This window comes from Pantherophis guttatus, chromosome 5 (assembly GCF_059756535.1).
Source record: "Pantherophis guttatus breed Tessera chromosome 5, ASM5975653v1, whole genome shotgun sequence".
Lineage (NCBI taxonomy): Eukaryota > Metazoa > Chordata > Lepidosauria > Squamata > Colubridae > Pantherophis > Pantherophis guttatus.
The window spans coordinates 78168572-78183096 of NC_142067.1; the positions used below are offsets into that span (position 1 = coordinate 78168572).

The 14525-nt window shown below is 43.9% G+C and overlaps 1 protein-coding gene across 2 annotated transcripts in view; it reads left to right on the plus strand.

Annotated features, from left to right (window-relative positions):
• PHEX (phosphate regulating endopeptidase X-linked) overlaps positions 1-14525 on the plus strand; it is a 319542-nt gene that overhangs the window by 223571 nt on the left and 81446 nt on the right. For both annotated transcript variants that reach the window (XM_060686722.2, XM_087871354.1), the window contains exon 15: positions 8762-8820. In XM_060686722.2, the coding sequence (XP_060542705.1) occupies positions 8762-8820 (59 nt within the window). The remainder of the gene's footprint in view (positions 1-8761; positions 8821-14525) is intronic.

Sequence of the window (14525 nt, forward strand, 5' to 3'; positions counted from 1 at the left end):
GATGTATTCCATGACCCAACAAGAATTATCCGAGTTACGACAATATATCGACAAAAATTTAGCTCGAGGTTTCATCGTCCCTAGTAGATCTAGGATGGCTGCCCCAGTCTTCTTCAGGGAGAAGAAGGACGGTGAGGTTCGGTTATGTGTTGACTTCCGAGGTTTGAATGGAGTATGTATAGAACATCTATACCCCCTTCCGCTTATGAAGGATTTGTTAGCTGCGCTATCTACAGGACGGGTATTTACAAAACTCGATTTACGGGAAGCGTACTACCGAGTACGTATCAAACAGGGCGATGAATGGAAGACCACTTTTAACTGCCCTCTTGGTAGCTACCAATATAGAGTTATGCCATTTGGACTTCAAGGCGCTCCAGCGGTGTTCATGCAGCTTATCAACGAAGTTTTGCATGAACATTTGTATAGAGGAGTTCTTGTTTATTTAGACGACATTCTAATATATACGCGCACCTTGGAAGAACACGTTGTGTTAGTCCGTCAGGTTTTAGAGAAGTTGTTAGCGGCTAAACTGTTTATAAAGCTTTCGAAATGTGAGTTCCATAAGTCGAAGATAGATTACCTCGGGTACAGGATCTCAAGCGATGGGATAGAAATGGATCCACGTAAAGTCTAAGCTATAGTTGAGTGGCAAGCACCGAAAACCAGGAAACAACTCCAAAGTTTCCTTGGTTTCACGAATTTCTATCGCCAATTCGTCCCTGCATTTGCCGCTATAGCACTACCGTTAACAGACCTGTTACGCACTAAATCTCCTGTGATAAAATCAAGACCAAACCAGTTATTGCAGTGGACAGCTCAATGTCAAAGTGCGTTTGAACAGTTGAAATATCTTTTTACCAGAGAACCGGTACTTAAACACCCTGATCTGTCTCGTGAATTCATCGTTCAAGCCGATGCTAGCGACGTTGCTGTGGGAGCTGTGTTGCTGCAAAAAGATGAACAGGATAGGATACGCCCTTGTGCTTATACCTCACGTAAATTAAACACCACAGAGCGAGGGTGGGCGATCTGGGAAAAGGAGGCCTTCGCTGTCCGTTGGGCTCTACTTACGTGGCGTCACATCCTGGAAGGGGCTACTATCCCATTTGAGGTATGGACAGACCATAAAAATTTAGAGGCATTACAAACGCCTAGATGTCTGTCCCCAAAACAACTACGCTGGGCACAATATTTTCGAAGATTCAATTTCAGACTCAAATATGTGCCAGCAGGAAAGAACTTCCTCGCCGATGCACTTTCTCTTATGCCACAATATAACAGTAAGCGCGAGGAAGTAGTGGAATCTCTTATACCACCTATTGAGAGTGGGCATGCGGTTGCGGCGGTGTTACGGAAAGAAGCGTCCTCCTTAACGAATCTTCAGATAGCTATCAGCCAGGATACGTGGGTAAATCAAAACCAAACGTCAGTAATCTTACGAGATGGATTAGGGTGGAATGGGGATCGTTTATACATTCCAGAACCGCTTCGAACTACAGTTTTAAGACGGTGCCATGATGCCAAACCAGCAGGTCATTACGGTTTCCTTAAAACACTTCACCTGATTAGACGTCAATTTTGGTGGCCACGAATGCGTGGTGAAATTGAACGTTATGTTAACTCGTGCCCCACATGCGCGGCAGCAAAACCATGGTCAGGAAAACCACTCGGTCGATTACAATCGGTGGCTGATCCTAGTCGTCCGTGGGAGGAAGTGGCGATGGATTTTATAGTGGACCTACTGCCCAGCAATGGACATACCGTTATTTGGACAGTAGTAGACCTATTTTCAAAGCAGGCGCATTTTATACCCTGTCGGGGTTTACCATCTGCCCGACGATTGACAGACATGTTTATACAACATATCTACCGCCTTCACGGGGTCCCGAAGCATATTATATCAGATCGGGGTGTCCAGTTCACCGCCCAGTTTTGGAGATCTTTCATTCACAGGATAGGGTCCACTCAAGGATTAAGTTCAGCCTTCCATCCCAGTACAAATGGAGCAGCTGAACGGGCTAATGTCGCTGTGGAACGATATCTACGTTGCTACGTTTCGTATCAGCAAACAGATAGGTCTGCCTTACTCCCGTTCGCTGAAGTCACGTACAACAATATCAGCCACCGTAGCACGGGATTTTCTCCTTTCCAAATCATCTATGGAAGAGAATTCCCTGCCATACCTGAGGTAGAACCTCCAGCTACAGGGGTATCTACATATTCCGGTTGGGCCGACATGATCCGACAAACGTGGCCAGCGGTAAAAACGGCGCTTCAAAAAGCAGCAAATGAATACAAACTTTATGTTGATAAAAAAAGAGCCGACCCAAAACCGTTTTCTGTAGGGGATCACGTGTATCTATCGACAAAATACTTGAAATTACGATTACCTAGTAGGAAACTAGGTCCCAAATACATAGGTCCTTTTCCTATAATACGTGTGATCAACCCTGTCACTGTCATGCTTAAGCTACCTTCACTGTTAGGAAAAATACATCCTGTTTTTCATAGCAGCCTCCTTAAACCTGTCAAAGAGGAAAGGCCCACACATCAGCCTGTTTCCCCGGGACCGAGTCATTCAGATCAATATGAGATAGATAAAGTATTGGATTCATGTCTACGTAGAGGCAGGTTACAGTATTTAGTACGGTGGAAGGGTTATCCACTAGCACAAGCATCTTGGGTAGCAGCTCCAGATGTTCATGCCGACCGGTTGCTCCGTCAGTATCATCATAAATATCCAAATAAACCAGGTCCCAGTGGGTAGAACGGTTGCTATGCTAACATCTTTATTTTATTTCCTGCAGGTGGACTCCTGGTAGAGAGGAGCCGCCTGTCGAGCCTCAGTTGGGTCTTGCCATCACTAGGGAGGACGACGAGGAGGGGGCAAGCTGTTGGACTCTCCGGGGACGTGTCATCAGCTGTTTGAGAAGTCTTTACCACCCGCACACAAAACGAAGCAAACTCTTTCATCGGAGATGGGGGGGGCATGGTGTTTGCAGATGACGCTGCCTTGTGCTGTAACAGAGGCGCGCTCCTCCTACAGGCCAGCTTGAGGAAGGAGGGATGATGTTGACTGTTTGATTGTTAATTGATTTATTGTGCTCCTCCTTCAGGCCAGCTAGGGGAAGGAGGGGTGATGTTAACTGTTTAATTACCACTTGATTTATTGCTGTTTATATAAAAGGCGCTACACTGCGATTGCGTGTAGCGCTAACTTTAAACCTTGTTTCCGGCTTGTGCCTTTCTCCTGCCTGTGTTTGCTGTGCTGAACCTAATTAAAGGATAGCAACTGCTTTATTCCATTCTGGTGTTGGCTTGTTTCCAGAGCAGTTGGGTGGACTGGCCGAGAGGTAAGTTGTAAAGATTTTTCAATATTTACACATTTTAAATTTACTGTAGCTGAATTTTCTGCTTAACTTAGAATTCTGCAATAAAGGATAGCCTGGAAAGATAAAAGTTACAGTAAAGCCACATAGATAAGCACTTTTTTACAAACCGTTCTGTAATTAGCTAACAATCTTTATTTAAAAAGCAAGCCCTGCATTATTATTTTACAATTTTTCAATCTGATCTCTGAAATCTACTGGATAACCAGTAGATGGCAGGAAGAAATTAAGACAACTCTAGCTTTTATTGCCATCTAGTGTCCATATGGAATATGTATAGACTGTATTTAAAACCTAATTTAAATATCTGAACATAACAAAAAGGGAATCTATATGGGATATCTTTCCTGAAGTATTTGTACTGTACATACAATTCTAACAAATTTTGGGGACTCTGGGGTATGTAATGGAATTATTTAGGGCAGCTTCAATCCATCTGTATGTGTTTATATCAGTATTTGGAAGAACAAGAAAAGTCACCTCTTATCACCAACACTGGTACCAATATGATGCTCTTTATTGGTTTGGTATTTGCATATGGGAAATTTTATTGCCATTAATTTTCTCCTGCAATGCTGTAATCTCTGTACAGTAATGAATGGTCTGGTGGACATTTTTTGTATAAGTAATATAAATAAGTATAGAAAATTAAAGCATGTTAATCTCAAACAACATTTATAAAAGTTGATACTTTTTAAGAAGCATACTAAATATTTATCCATCTTAAGTGGTTGTAAAACTCATGGAGACAGCTTTGACCTCTTTGGGTTAAGGCTGGTGGAGGTCTCTAGGTTAGAATTTACTGAAAGAAAGCTCTGAGACAATTGAAGCACATAAGATTAAGAGATGATGCTAAAAGTTGCGATCATTGTGGAGACTTGGAATGTGCAATGAGATTTTAGATTTCCAATAAAAGTGACCTATTGCCACTCTAGGTCATTCCATGTTATCCTATGTAAGGCCACTTCTTTTTAAGCATCTGTGCGTCTGCTTTTCAGATTAGTGTATATGGCTGCTGCTGTAAATGACTCTGAAATTGGAATGCAGTCAACCTTGCTAAATGTTTTCTCCTGATTCCTCAGCCTAGATGTCACTCATCTTCTACTCTCTTACAGAAATATACTTTCCATCTTATAATTTTATTAGAAAATGTTTTCCAGAAGGGTACAGGGTAGGAAGACAAAGCATGCCTGCTAAATAAAGTCTGTTGGATTATAAGTATTAACTAAATAGATATCTATTCAGTGATACTCAGCCTTATATATGAAACTGATATTTAAAATATAGAATGCATAATAAAAATAATTGTCATATTGTATTACAGTATAATATTAAATACTGTAATAATACAAATAATACTACACAAGTATATTTGATGATGGTTTATTTAAAAAACTGATAAAATGGTGAATACAAAGGAACTGTTGTCTAACCACATAAATCCGATAATTTTGATATTTTGATATCCATGCTTAACACATTTTCTAAAATTTCATTTGAAAAAGGGAAGCTTATGTCCCTTAGCTATGATGTCAAATATAGGATACCTGCTTGATCAAGGATGTAAGATACCTTACTTGATATTCCATTGTACAAGTAGTCCTTGACTTATGACCACAATTTGGATCAGAATTTCCATTGTAAGTCATTACAATTGTAAGTTGGGCCAGACCCAATTTTACCATAATTTTTATGGTGTGTCAAATGAGTCCCTGCTTTTGTTAAGTGAATCTAGTTTCCCCAATGGGTGGGGTTTTTTTCTGGATATCGGCAAAAAATGTTGCAAATCAAACCAAGTGACTGCAGGATGCTATAATTGATCAGAAATATGGACAGGTTACCAAGTTCCCAAATTTCAATCATATTACGAGGGTGGTGTGATGGTTGTAAGTGTAAATATACGTCATAAGTCACATTTTCTGAGGGCATTGTAATTTGAATGGTTGTTAAATGAACAGTTGTAGGTTGAGGGCCACTGTTTGAACCACTTTTACAGACTATTAATATTCATCCTTTGCTATATACCGTATATTATGGAGTATAAGACACACTTTTTTCCCTCCTAAAAGAGGGTGGAAATGTTGGTGCGTTTTATACACCAAATACAGCCATTTTTGGCCTCCTGAAGCCCTGCCCCGCTCGTTCCATTTTTGTGAAAAATGGGCCTGTTTTTTACGAAAAATGGGGCATGCAGAGGGTTTGGGAGGTCTGCAGAGTGCTCCATTAATCGGGGTGTTTTTGCCCTCCCCCAGCCCTCAGGAGCACTCTGCAGGCCTCACAAACTCTCTATGCACCCCATTTTCTACAAAAATGGGCCCAGTTCTTACTTACCTCTTTGAAATCTTGGTGCGTCTTATACACTGGTGCATTTTATAGTCCAAAAAATATGGTAGTTGGATCCTGATTTCCTTAGCACATAGAATAATAAGATGCCTGCCGTGGCTTTGAATGGCAGGCTCTGCAATTGTAGTTTAAATATTGAGGGAGATCCAAATTTAGCCAAAAAGAGCAATGAGCCCTCCTATAGGAACTTGATGGGAGGGGGGAAGGGAGACAGAAACAGGTTGTGACAAATAATGATAATGATAATGATAATGATAATGATAATGATAATGATAATGATAATAATAATAATAATAATAATAATAATAATAATAATAATAATAATAATAATAATAATAATAATAATAATTTTATTTCTATACCGCCCTTCTCCCGAAGGACTCAGGGCGGTGTGCAGCCAATTTAAAAACACAGGACACAACAATGATTAAAAATTAAAATAATTAAATAAATTTGGCCGATTTAAAACCCCAAAAATTTAAAATTATTATATTGATAGCCCGGCCTGGCGGAACAACAGGGTCTTCAGTGCGCAGCGAAACGCCCGGAGGTCGGAGATCTTACGTATTTCCGGGGGCAGTTCATTCCACAGGGCTGGGGCTCCCACAGAGAAGGCCCTCCCCCTGGGTGTCGCCAGTCAACATAACTTGGCTGATGGCACCCTGAGGAGACCCTCTCTGTGGGAACGGACTGGTCGGTGGGAAGCTATTGGTGGCAGAAGACGGTCTCGAAGGTACCCGGGTCCTATGCCATGGAGCGCTTTAAAGGTGGTAACCAACACCTTGAATCGCACCCGGAAGACCACTGGGAGCCAGTGCAGCTCGCGCAGGAGGGGTGTCACGCGGACACAACGAGTTGCGCCCATAACCACCCGCGCGGCCGCATTCTGGACCAGTTGGAGCCTCCAAGTGCTCTTCAAGGGGAGCCCCATGTAGAGAGCATTACAATAGTCCAGCCGGGAGGTGACAAGGGCATGAGTGACTGTGCGCAAGGCGTCCCGGTCCAGAAAGGGCTGCAACTGGCGGATCAGACGAACCTGATAAAAGGCCCCCCTGGCCACGGCTGTCATATGCTCTTCTAAAGACAGCCGTGCATCCAGGAGGACACCCAGATTGCGAGCCCTCTGTGTGGGGGGCAAAGATTCACCCCCAATAGTCAGCGATGACACCTGCTGACTATATCGGGACGCCGGCAGCCACAGCCACTCAGTCTTGGATGGGTTGAGTCTGAGCCTGTTCCTCCCCATCCAGACCCACACGGCCTCCAGGCAGCGAGACATCACATCAAGGGCATCGTTGGGGTGGTCTGGGGTGGAGATGTACAGCTGAGTATCATCAGCGTACAGATAACACTTCACCCCAAAACCATGGATGATCTCACCCAGAGGCTTCACATAAATGTTGAACAGAAGAGGCGAGAGGACCGACCCTTGTGGCACTCCCCATGCGAGACGCCTCGAGGTCGACCTCTGCCCCCCTGCCAACACGAACTGCGAGCGGTCGGAGAGGAAGGAGGAGAACCACCGCAGAACGGTGCCCCCTATTCCTAACCCTCTCAACCGCTGCAGCATGATACCATGGTCGATGGTATCAAAAGCCGCTGAGAGATCTAATAGGACTAGGACAGAGGAGCAACCCCTGTCCCGAGCCCTCCAGAAATCATCCACCAACGCGACCAATGCCATTTCTGTGCTGTGCCCCTGCCTGAAGCCCGACTGGTACGGGTCTAGATAGATAGCTTCATCCAGGTGCCTGGGCAGTTGTCGTGCCACCACACTCTCAACAACCTTCGCCACAAAACAAAGGTTGGAGACCAGACGGTAGTTAGCTAATTCAGCCAGGTCCAGGGAAGGCTTCTTGAGGAGGGGCCTCACCACCGCCCCTTTCAAGGCGTCGGGAAAGGCACCCTCACTCAGAGAAGCAGTTATAATCCCCTGGAGCCAGCCTCATGTAACCTCCCGGGAGGCCAGTACCAACCAGGAGGGACACGGGTCCAATAAATATGTGGTGGCACTAATCCTACCCAGAACCCTGTCCACATCCTCGGGAGCCACAGGATCAAACTCCTCCCAGGTAATACTCTCAAGACCTACCCTCGTCTCCTCCCCCGGACTCACCCAGTCGGAGTCCAAGCCTTCCTGAATCCGAGCGACTTTATCGTGCAGGAATTGCACAAAATCCTCAGCTCGACCCTGCAAGGGATCCTCCCGCACTCCCCCCCGAAGAAGGGAGTGGGTCACCCTAAACAGGGCGGCTGGGCGGTTCTCTGCAGATGCGATAAGAGCGGGAAAATGGTTAGATTTCACCGCTTTTATCGCCACTAGGTAGGTCTTGATATAAGACCTCACCTGGGTCCGGTTGGAATCAGAATGACTAGTCCTCCAAATGCTCTCTAGGCGTCTTTTCCAACGCTTCATCTCTCTCAGCTCCTCAGAGAACCAAGGAGCCAATTGAGATCGGCATCGGGTCAGAGGCCGCAAAGGCACAACACGATCCAAAGCTCCGGCGGCCACACTCTCCCAGGCGGCCACCAGCTCTTCAGTCGAGTCGTGTGTCAGAGTCTCAGGAAACGGCCCAAGCTCCGTCAGGAATCTTTCGGGATCCATCAGGTGCCTGGGACGGAACCATTTGGTCGGTTCCGTCTCCCTGCGGCAGGGGGAAGCGGTAGGAAAGTCCAAGTGAAGGAGCGAATGATCTGTCCATGACAAGGGTTTAATGTCTAAGTCCCCTCTACCAAGATCATTCAACCACTGACCAGAGATGAAAATCAAGTCCAGAGTGTGTCCCCCTATGTGAGTGGGCCTTGAACTAACTGGGTCAGGTTCATGGCCATCATGAACTCCCGAACCACCTCTGATGCCTCACCCGCGGATGGGAGGTTGAAATCCCCTATGACAATAAGTCTGGGGGTATCCACCGCCACCCCGGCGATGACATCGAGTAGCTCGGGTAGGGTCGCTGCCACCAGATGTTCTCTGGTTCATAGAACAAGAACACCAAATCTGCTTTTCTTTTCTTTTTCAACAGGTGGTTTACAAGTCCAACAACAGTGAATGCCTTTTACAGTTCATCTACAAATCAGATCAGTGAGTACTTGACTAAATCATGATTTAATTACTTATCTGAGAAAAAAGAATATCCTTCAGCTTCTACAAGCAGTGCTCCTTCTCACAGTTTTAAAACTGTTATTTCCTCATACTGCACAAAAATGCCCACTAGGTTTAGAAACTGTGTCCTCATAAAAAAATACTACTATGAAGTGCATTGTATGTTTACAAGCAGGTAAATATATTGCATTTGGTTTTACATATTCAGGATATAAAGAGAGAAAGAGAAAGAGGGAGAAAGAGGGAGGGAGGGAGGGAAAAAGAAAGAACGAACGAACAGACTGCATAAAAATATCCCTTCTAAGAAACAAGTAATATTACCTTTATGAAGTAATAAGGCACTTGATCACTTCTTGATTCTGATACAAATGTCACTAGTAAATCAAGGAATCCATAAAGCAAGCAAGCAGGCAGGCAGGCAGGCAAGCAGGCAATCAATCAAGCACGCAAGGAAGCAAGCAAAAAAATCCCATACTCATTAAGGCCATTCACTGTCTAGTAATTTACAATGTCACCCAGCTTTGTTGAGGAAATATAAAACTGTATAGTGGTGTATGTTTTTATGCCTGCCATCAATTAAGCAGTGATAAGCTTTCGAGCTTAATGGCAGTGGTCTAGTTTTCTAGTGTCCTTACATTTCATCAGCAGGAAAAGTTTTGCTACTGGTAAAACATCAGGACACCAGAAAACTACACCACAGCCTTTCAGCCCAAAATCATATCACTGCTTGAGCGTAAAACCCATCATTATTATTCTGATCCTGGTAAAACAACAATAATTCTAAATTTTTGAAAATTAGGGAACAGGTCTTCCTCAACTTGGATGCTTGGATTATCCAAGTGTAAAAATTACAGTTTACTAACAAGATGAATTGCTCATAGAGATATAATAATTGAGTCTGATTTTTTAAAGTGTGTAACTTCAATGGTTCCCATGTGCAGTGCACATTATTATGGAATTCTGGAAAACATTTCATTTTCATCCATTGTTTCATATAACTTATTTATTATATTTATATGATTTAGACAGTAATTTGTAATGAGAATAAGTAATTTTGAACAATGGAGGCAGGTTGTTAAGAATTTGTTCTAGCATTATAGATGTTTCTACCACTTATGTAATCATTTTTAGGCAGGATTTCATGGGTCCCATTGTTTAGGCATTAAGAGGTTGTTCTCATTCAGAATTTTTAGATAACAAATTAGCTATGAATGAAATGCATGTCGTTCTTGAAAGTTTTGTTGATTGGGATTTCTAGTAGTGATGTCACAGTGAAGTGGTGCGGGGAAACAGGGCTCCGTTATCCCCACCCAATTTCTCCTGTCTGGTGACCCTTAATGGGAACCCCAGAGAGGTTACCAAAGGCAGAAGGGAAGCCCCGAAGACAGTGTGGAGAAAGGCGATCTCCTGCTACAGCGAAGGGAAACCCTTGGTGCCAATGGGAGAATAGACAGTCAGCATGGCCGAACCGAAACTGTGACAGCTAGGCAAGAGACTGGAAGGCAAAAATCAAGAAGCAATGTGGATATGCTGGGTGAGAACTTTTCAATTCTAACTCTTTGCAATGGATTTACCCTGGTATAGTAATAGAAAAGTGTGAAAGTGTGATTCAAAAAAGACTGGAGCAGGATTTTCGCTTCATGAGAGTAGCAGCAACTAAGTGGTTAGAGCCATTGACAAGATCTGGAATAGAATTACAGAACAATTATAAAGAATCAGAGATCAAGATGGAGGAAAGCCTAGACTAACTACTTTGAAAGATCTTTAACTTATCTTTATTCCTTTTTTTTTTTGACTGAGGTTGAACTTAAAGTATTTGGAAAGAAGCTTTTTTTAATATTAAAAAGAGTAAGAGCACCATCTACTGACAAGAGGAATGCATATAAAAGTGAAGTGATTGATGCAATATTTATAAAGATTACAAAAAGACTTTTGTGACATTTAGAGGACATTAATTAAGTTTGAATAGGGAAGAGTGAAAAAGAAGATAAATATTTTCGGTGAACTTGGAAATTGTATAATCATCTAGGTGTTGGTCTGGAAAAACTTCAGTGACCTGATGGGTTTTGGGGCCTTTGTGGATTATAAATATTAACCTGCAAAAAGACATCCAAAAGAACTATAACAACAACAGTGGGGACAAATTTAGTGTGGATTACAAATTTGATTGTTGAAGAAAGAAGAAACTGAAGAAACGCCTACACTTAAGACTGATGAGTAATCAATAGAGCCAATAGAAGTATTAATTTTCACTGATTAATATTAACTATTAATTATTATTTGTTCAGGTTAAAAGATATACATATATATTCTATATATTTTATTGAGTTGTCGGTTGATCTCTACTGTTATAATAATAGAGTGTTGAAGGAGGTATTCCGGGGGTGTGGGGAAAAACTCCTAGCAGTGTAATAATAATTATTGTATTTGTTATTTTGGATAAATATTTTTTGACCATTACCGATGACAAGCATATCAAACATATTAAAGATAGGAAAGAAAACCTCATCAGCGCTCTCATCAGCAACATCATCCCCATCTAATCAATGATTGATAGAAAGCATGCTAGGCTTGGAGAAGTCAAGCTCTATGCAGAATATGGAAGCGATGTTACTATCCAAGAAGCCATGACTAAAACTCAGGAAGCCATGTCCAAAAACCATGATGAGATTAAAAGCGAAATGGAAGAGATGAAGGGGGATATATGTAAGATGGCTCAAAAGATAGGGAACATCCAGCAAATGATAATGAAGAATTAGCAGAGGATACAGAAAGTAGAAGTAAGGACTGAACAAATGGGGGGGGGGGGGATGGATGGAAGAAATGGACCAAAAACTATCCTTGGGTAACAGAGAATTAGAAGAGACAATAATTTTTCTTGAAATGGAAAAGGCGGCTTTTTATCTGAGATTTCAGAACATTGTTGAAGAGAAAAAGGAAGACCTGTTTGAGGTGATGATAGATTTGCTGGTGGAAGTATTACAGAAAAATAAGCATGATGTACAAAGAGACATAGACAAAGTATTCAGAATCCACACAAACTATGCAAGAAGGCACAGCTGAGGACTTTGTGCAGTATCTGTATGACAAAATCGCTCAGATTCGGGAAGGGCTGGCCTCTGACTGGGTATGTCCGGACGGGATGACTGAGGCAGGTCTTGAGAGTGTTATCTGGGGGGAGTTCGATCCTGTGGCTCCCGAGGACATGGACAGGGTCCTGGGATGGCTGAACGCAACCACATGTTTATTGGACCCGTGCCCCTCCTGGTTGGTACTGGCTTCCCGGGAGGTGACACGAGGCTGGCTCCAGAAGATTGTTAACGCTTCTTTGAGTGAGGGGGTCCTGCCGGCCGCTTTGAAAGAAGCGGTTGTGAGGCCCCTCCTCAAGAAGCCCTCTCTGGATCCGGCTGTTTTGGCTAACTATCATCCAGTCTCCAACCTTCGCTTTGTTGCGAAGGTTGTTGAGAGTGTGGTGGCGCAACAGCTTCCCCGGTACCTGGATGAAGCTGTCTATCTAGACCCGCTCGAGTCCGGCTTCCGGCCTGGGCACAGCACGGAAACGGCATTGGTCGCATTGGTGGATGATCTCTGGAGGGCTCGGGATAGGGGTTGCTCCTCTATCCTGGTCCTGTTAGACCTCTCAGCGGCTTTTGATACCATCGACCATGGTATCATGTTGCACCGGTTGGTGGGGTTGGGGGTGGGGGGCACCGTTCTGCGGTGGTTCTCCTCCTACCTCTCTGACCGGTCGCAATCTGTGTTGACAGGGGGCAGCGGTCGACCCCGAGGCACCTTGCTTGTGGGGTGCCACAAGGGTCGGTCCTCTCGCCCCTTCTGTTCAACATTTATGTAAAGCCGCTGGGTGAGATCATCCATGGCTTCGGGGTGGAGTTCCATCAGTACGCTGATGACACCCAGCTGTACATCTCCACCCCAGGCCACCCCAATGATGCCCTTGAAGTGATGTCCCAGTGCCTGGAGGCTGTGCGGGCCTGGATGGGGAGAAACAGGCTCCGACTCAACCCTTCCAAGACCGAGTGGCTGTGGCTTCCGGTGTCCCGATATAGCCAGCTGACGCCATCGCTGGCTATTGGGGGCGAATCACTTGCCCCCACGGAGAGGGCTCATAACTTGGGCGTCCTCCTGGATGCACGGCTGTCGTTAGAAGATCATTTGACGGCCGTGGCCAGGGGAGCTTTTTATCAGGTCCGCCTGATACGCCAGTTACGCCCCTTTCTAGATCGGGACTCCCTATGCACAGTCACTCAGGCACTCGTCACTTCCCGCCTGGACTACTGCAACGCTCTCTACATGGGGCTCCCCCTGGGGTGCACCCGGAGGCTCCAGCTGGTCCAGAACGCGGCCGCACGGGGGATTATGGGGGCGACGAGGCGCTCCCATGTAACACCTCTCCTGCGCGAGCTGCACTGGCTCCCTGTGGTCTTCCGGGTGCGCTTCAAGGTGTTGGTGACCACCTTTAAAGTGCTCCATGGCTTAGGGCCGGGGTACTTACGAGACCGCCTTCTGCCACAAATAGCCTCCCACTGGCCAGTACGCTCGCACAGAGTGGGCCTCCTCAGGGTGCCGTCCGCCAGACAATGTCGGCTGACGACTCCCAGGGGGAGAGCCTTCTCTGTGGCAACACCCACCCTCTGGAACAACCTCCCCCCAGAGATACGTACAGTACGGATTTTTCGTCGGGCCCTGAAAACCCATTTATTCCAACTAGCGGGGCTGGCTTGAATTAATTTTAAATTGATTTTAAATTGGGTTATTTTAATTTACGGCCAATAATATTTAATTATTTTAAATTGCTTTTAAATTTTGTATGTATTGTTTTTTACTCTGGCTGTTCACCGCCCTGAGTCCTATTCTGGAGAAGGGCGGTATAGAAATTTAAATAATAAATAAATAAATAAATAAATTACTGAAAGAGTTGCCCGTGAGGTTCACCAAAAAGACATTGAGAGATGAAGTATACAAAAGAAAAAGAGATGAACCCGTGAAGTACAAAGGGAGAGAAATCTAGATGTTAAAACAGATACCCAGGAGAGTCAGAGAACAGAGGAGGCAGTATCAATTTTTGACTGTACAATTGATTAAATACGTGAATTCTGATCTCCTGGCAAGATAAAAAAATTAGGGTGGATACCCTAGATAAAGCACACAAATTTTTTGAACACCATTCTATGACAAATTAAGATCAGGAAAATAGAGAGGAGATAGAAAGTAAAAGTCAAGATGAATTGCAAACAGAAGAAAAAGCTTTAGAACAAGAAGAAAGAGTGAGGGTGGAAAATGAGCAGGCAGAACGAAAAGGTGCAAGAACAAAAGGACAGAGAGAGACAAGAACAACCAGAAGGCCAAGACCTATATACAAGTGAAAATATGGATGAGGAGGTCAAGATGCTATCTGTTAACATAAATGGATTGAACTCCCCTGCAAAAAGAAGACAAATCTTTACAAAACTACAAAGATTAAAATTGGACATAATCTGCCTCCAAGAAGTATACATCAAAAAACAACATGGCAACCTGTTAGAACACCCCAAAATCGGGAAGCTGTACTTGTCTCTAGCATATCAAAAAAAGAGAGGGATAGCACTATATGTTAGAGAATTGTTAAAATCTAAACAAATATACACAGATGAAGAAGGAAGAATACTAATGACGGAAATATTAAT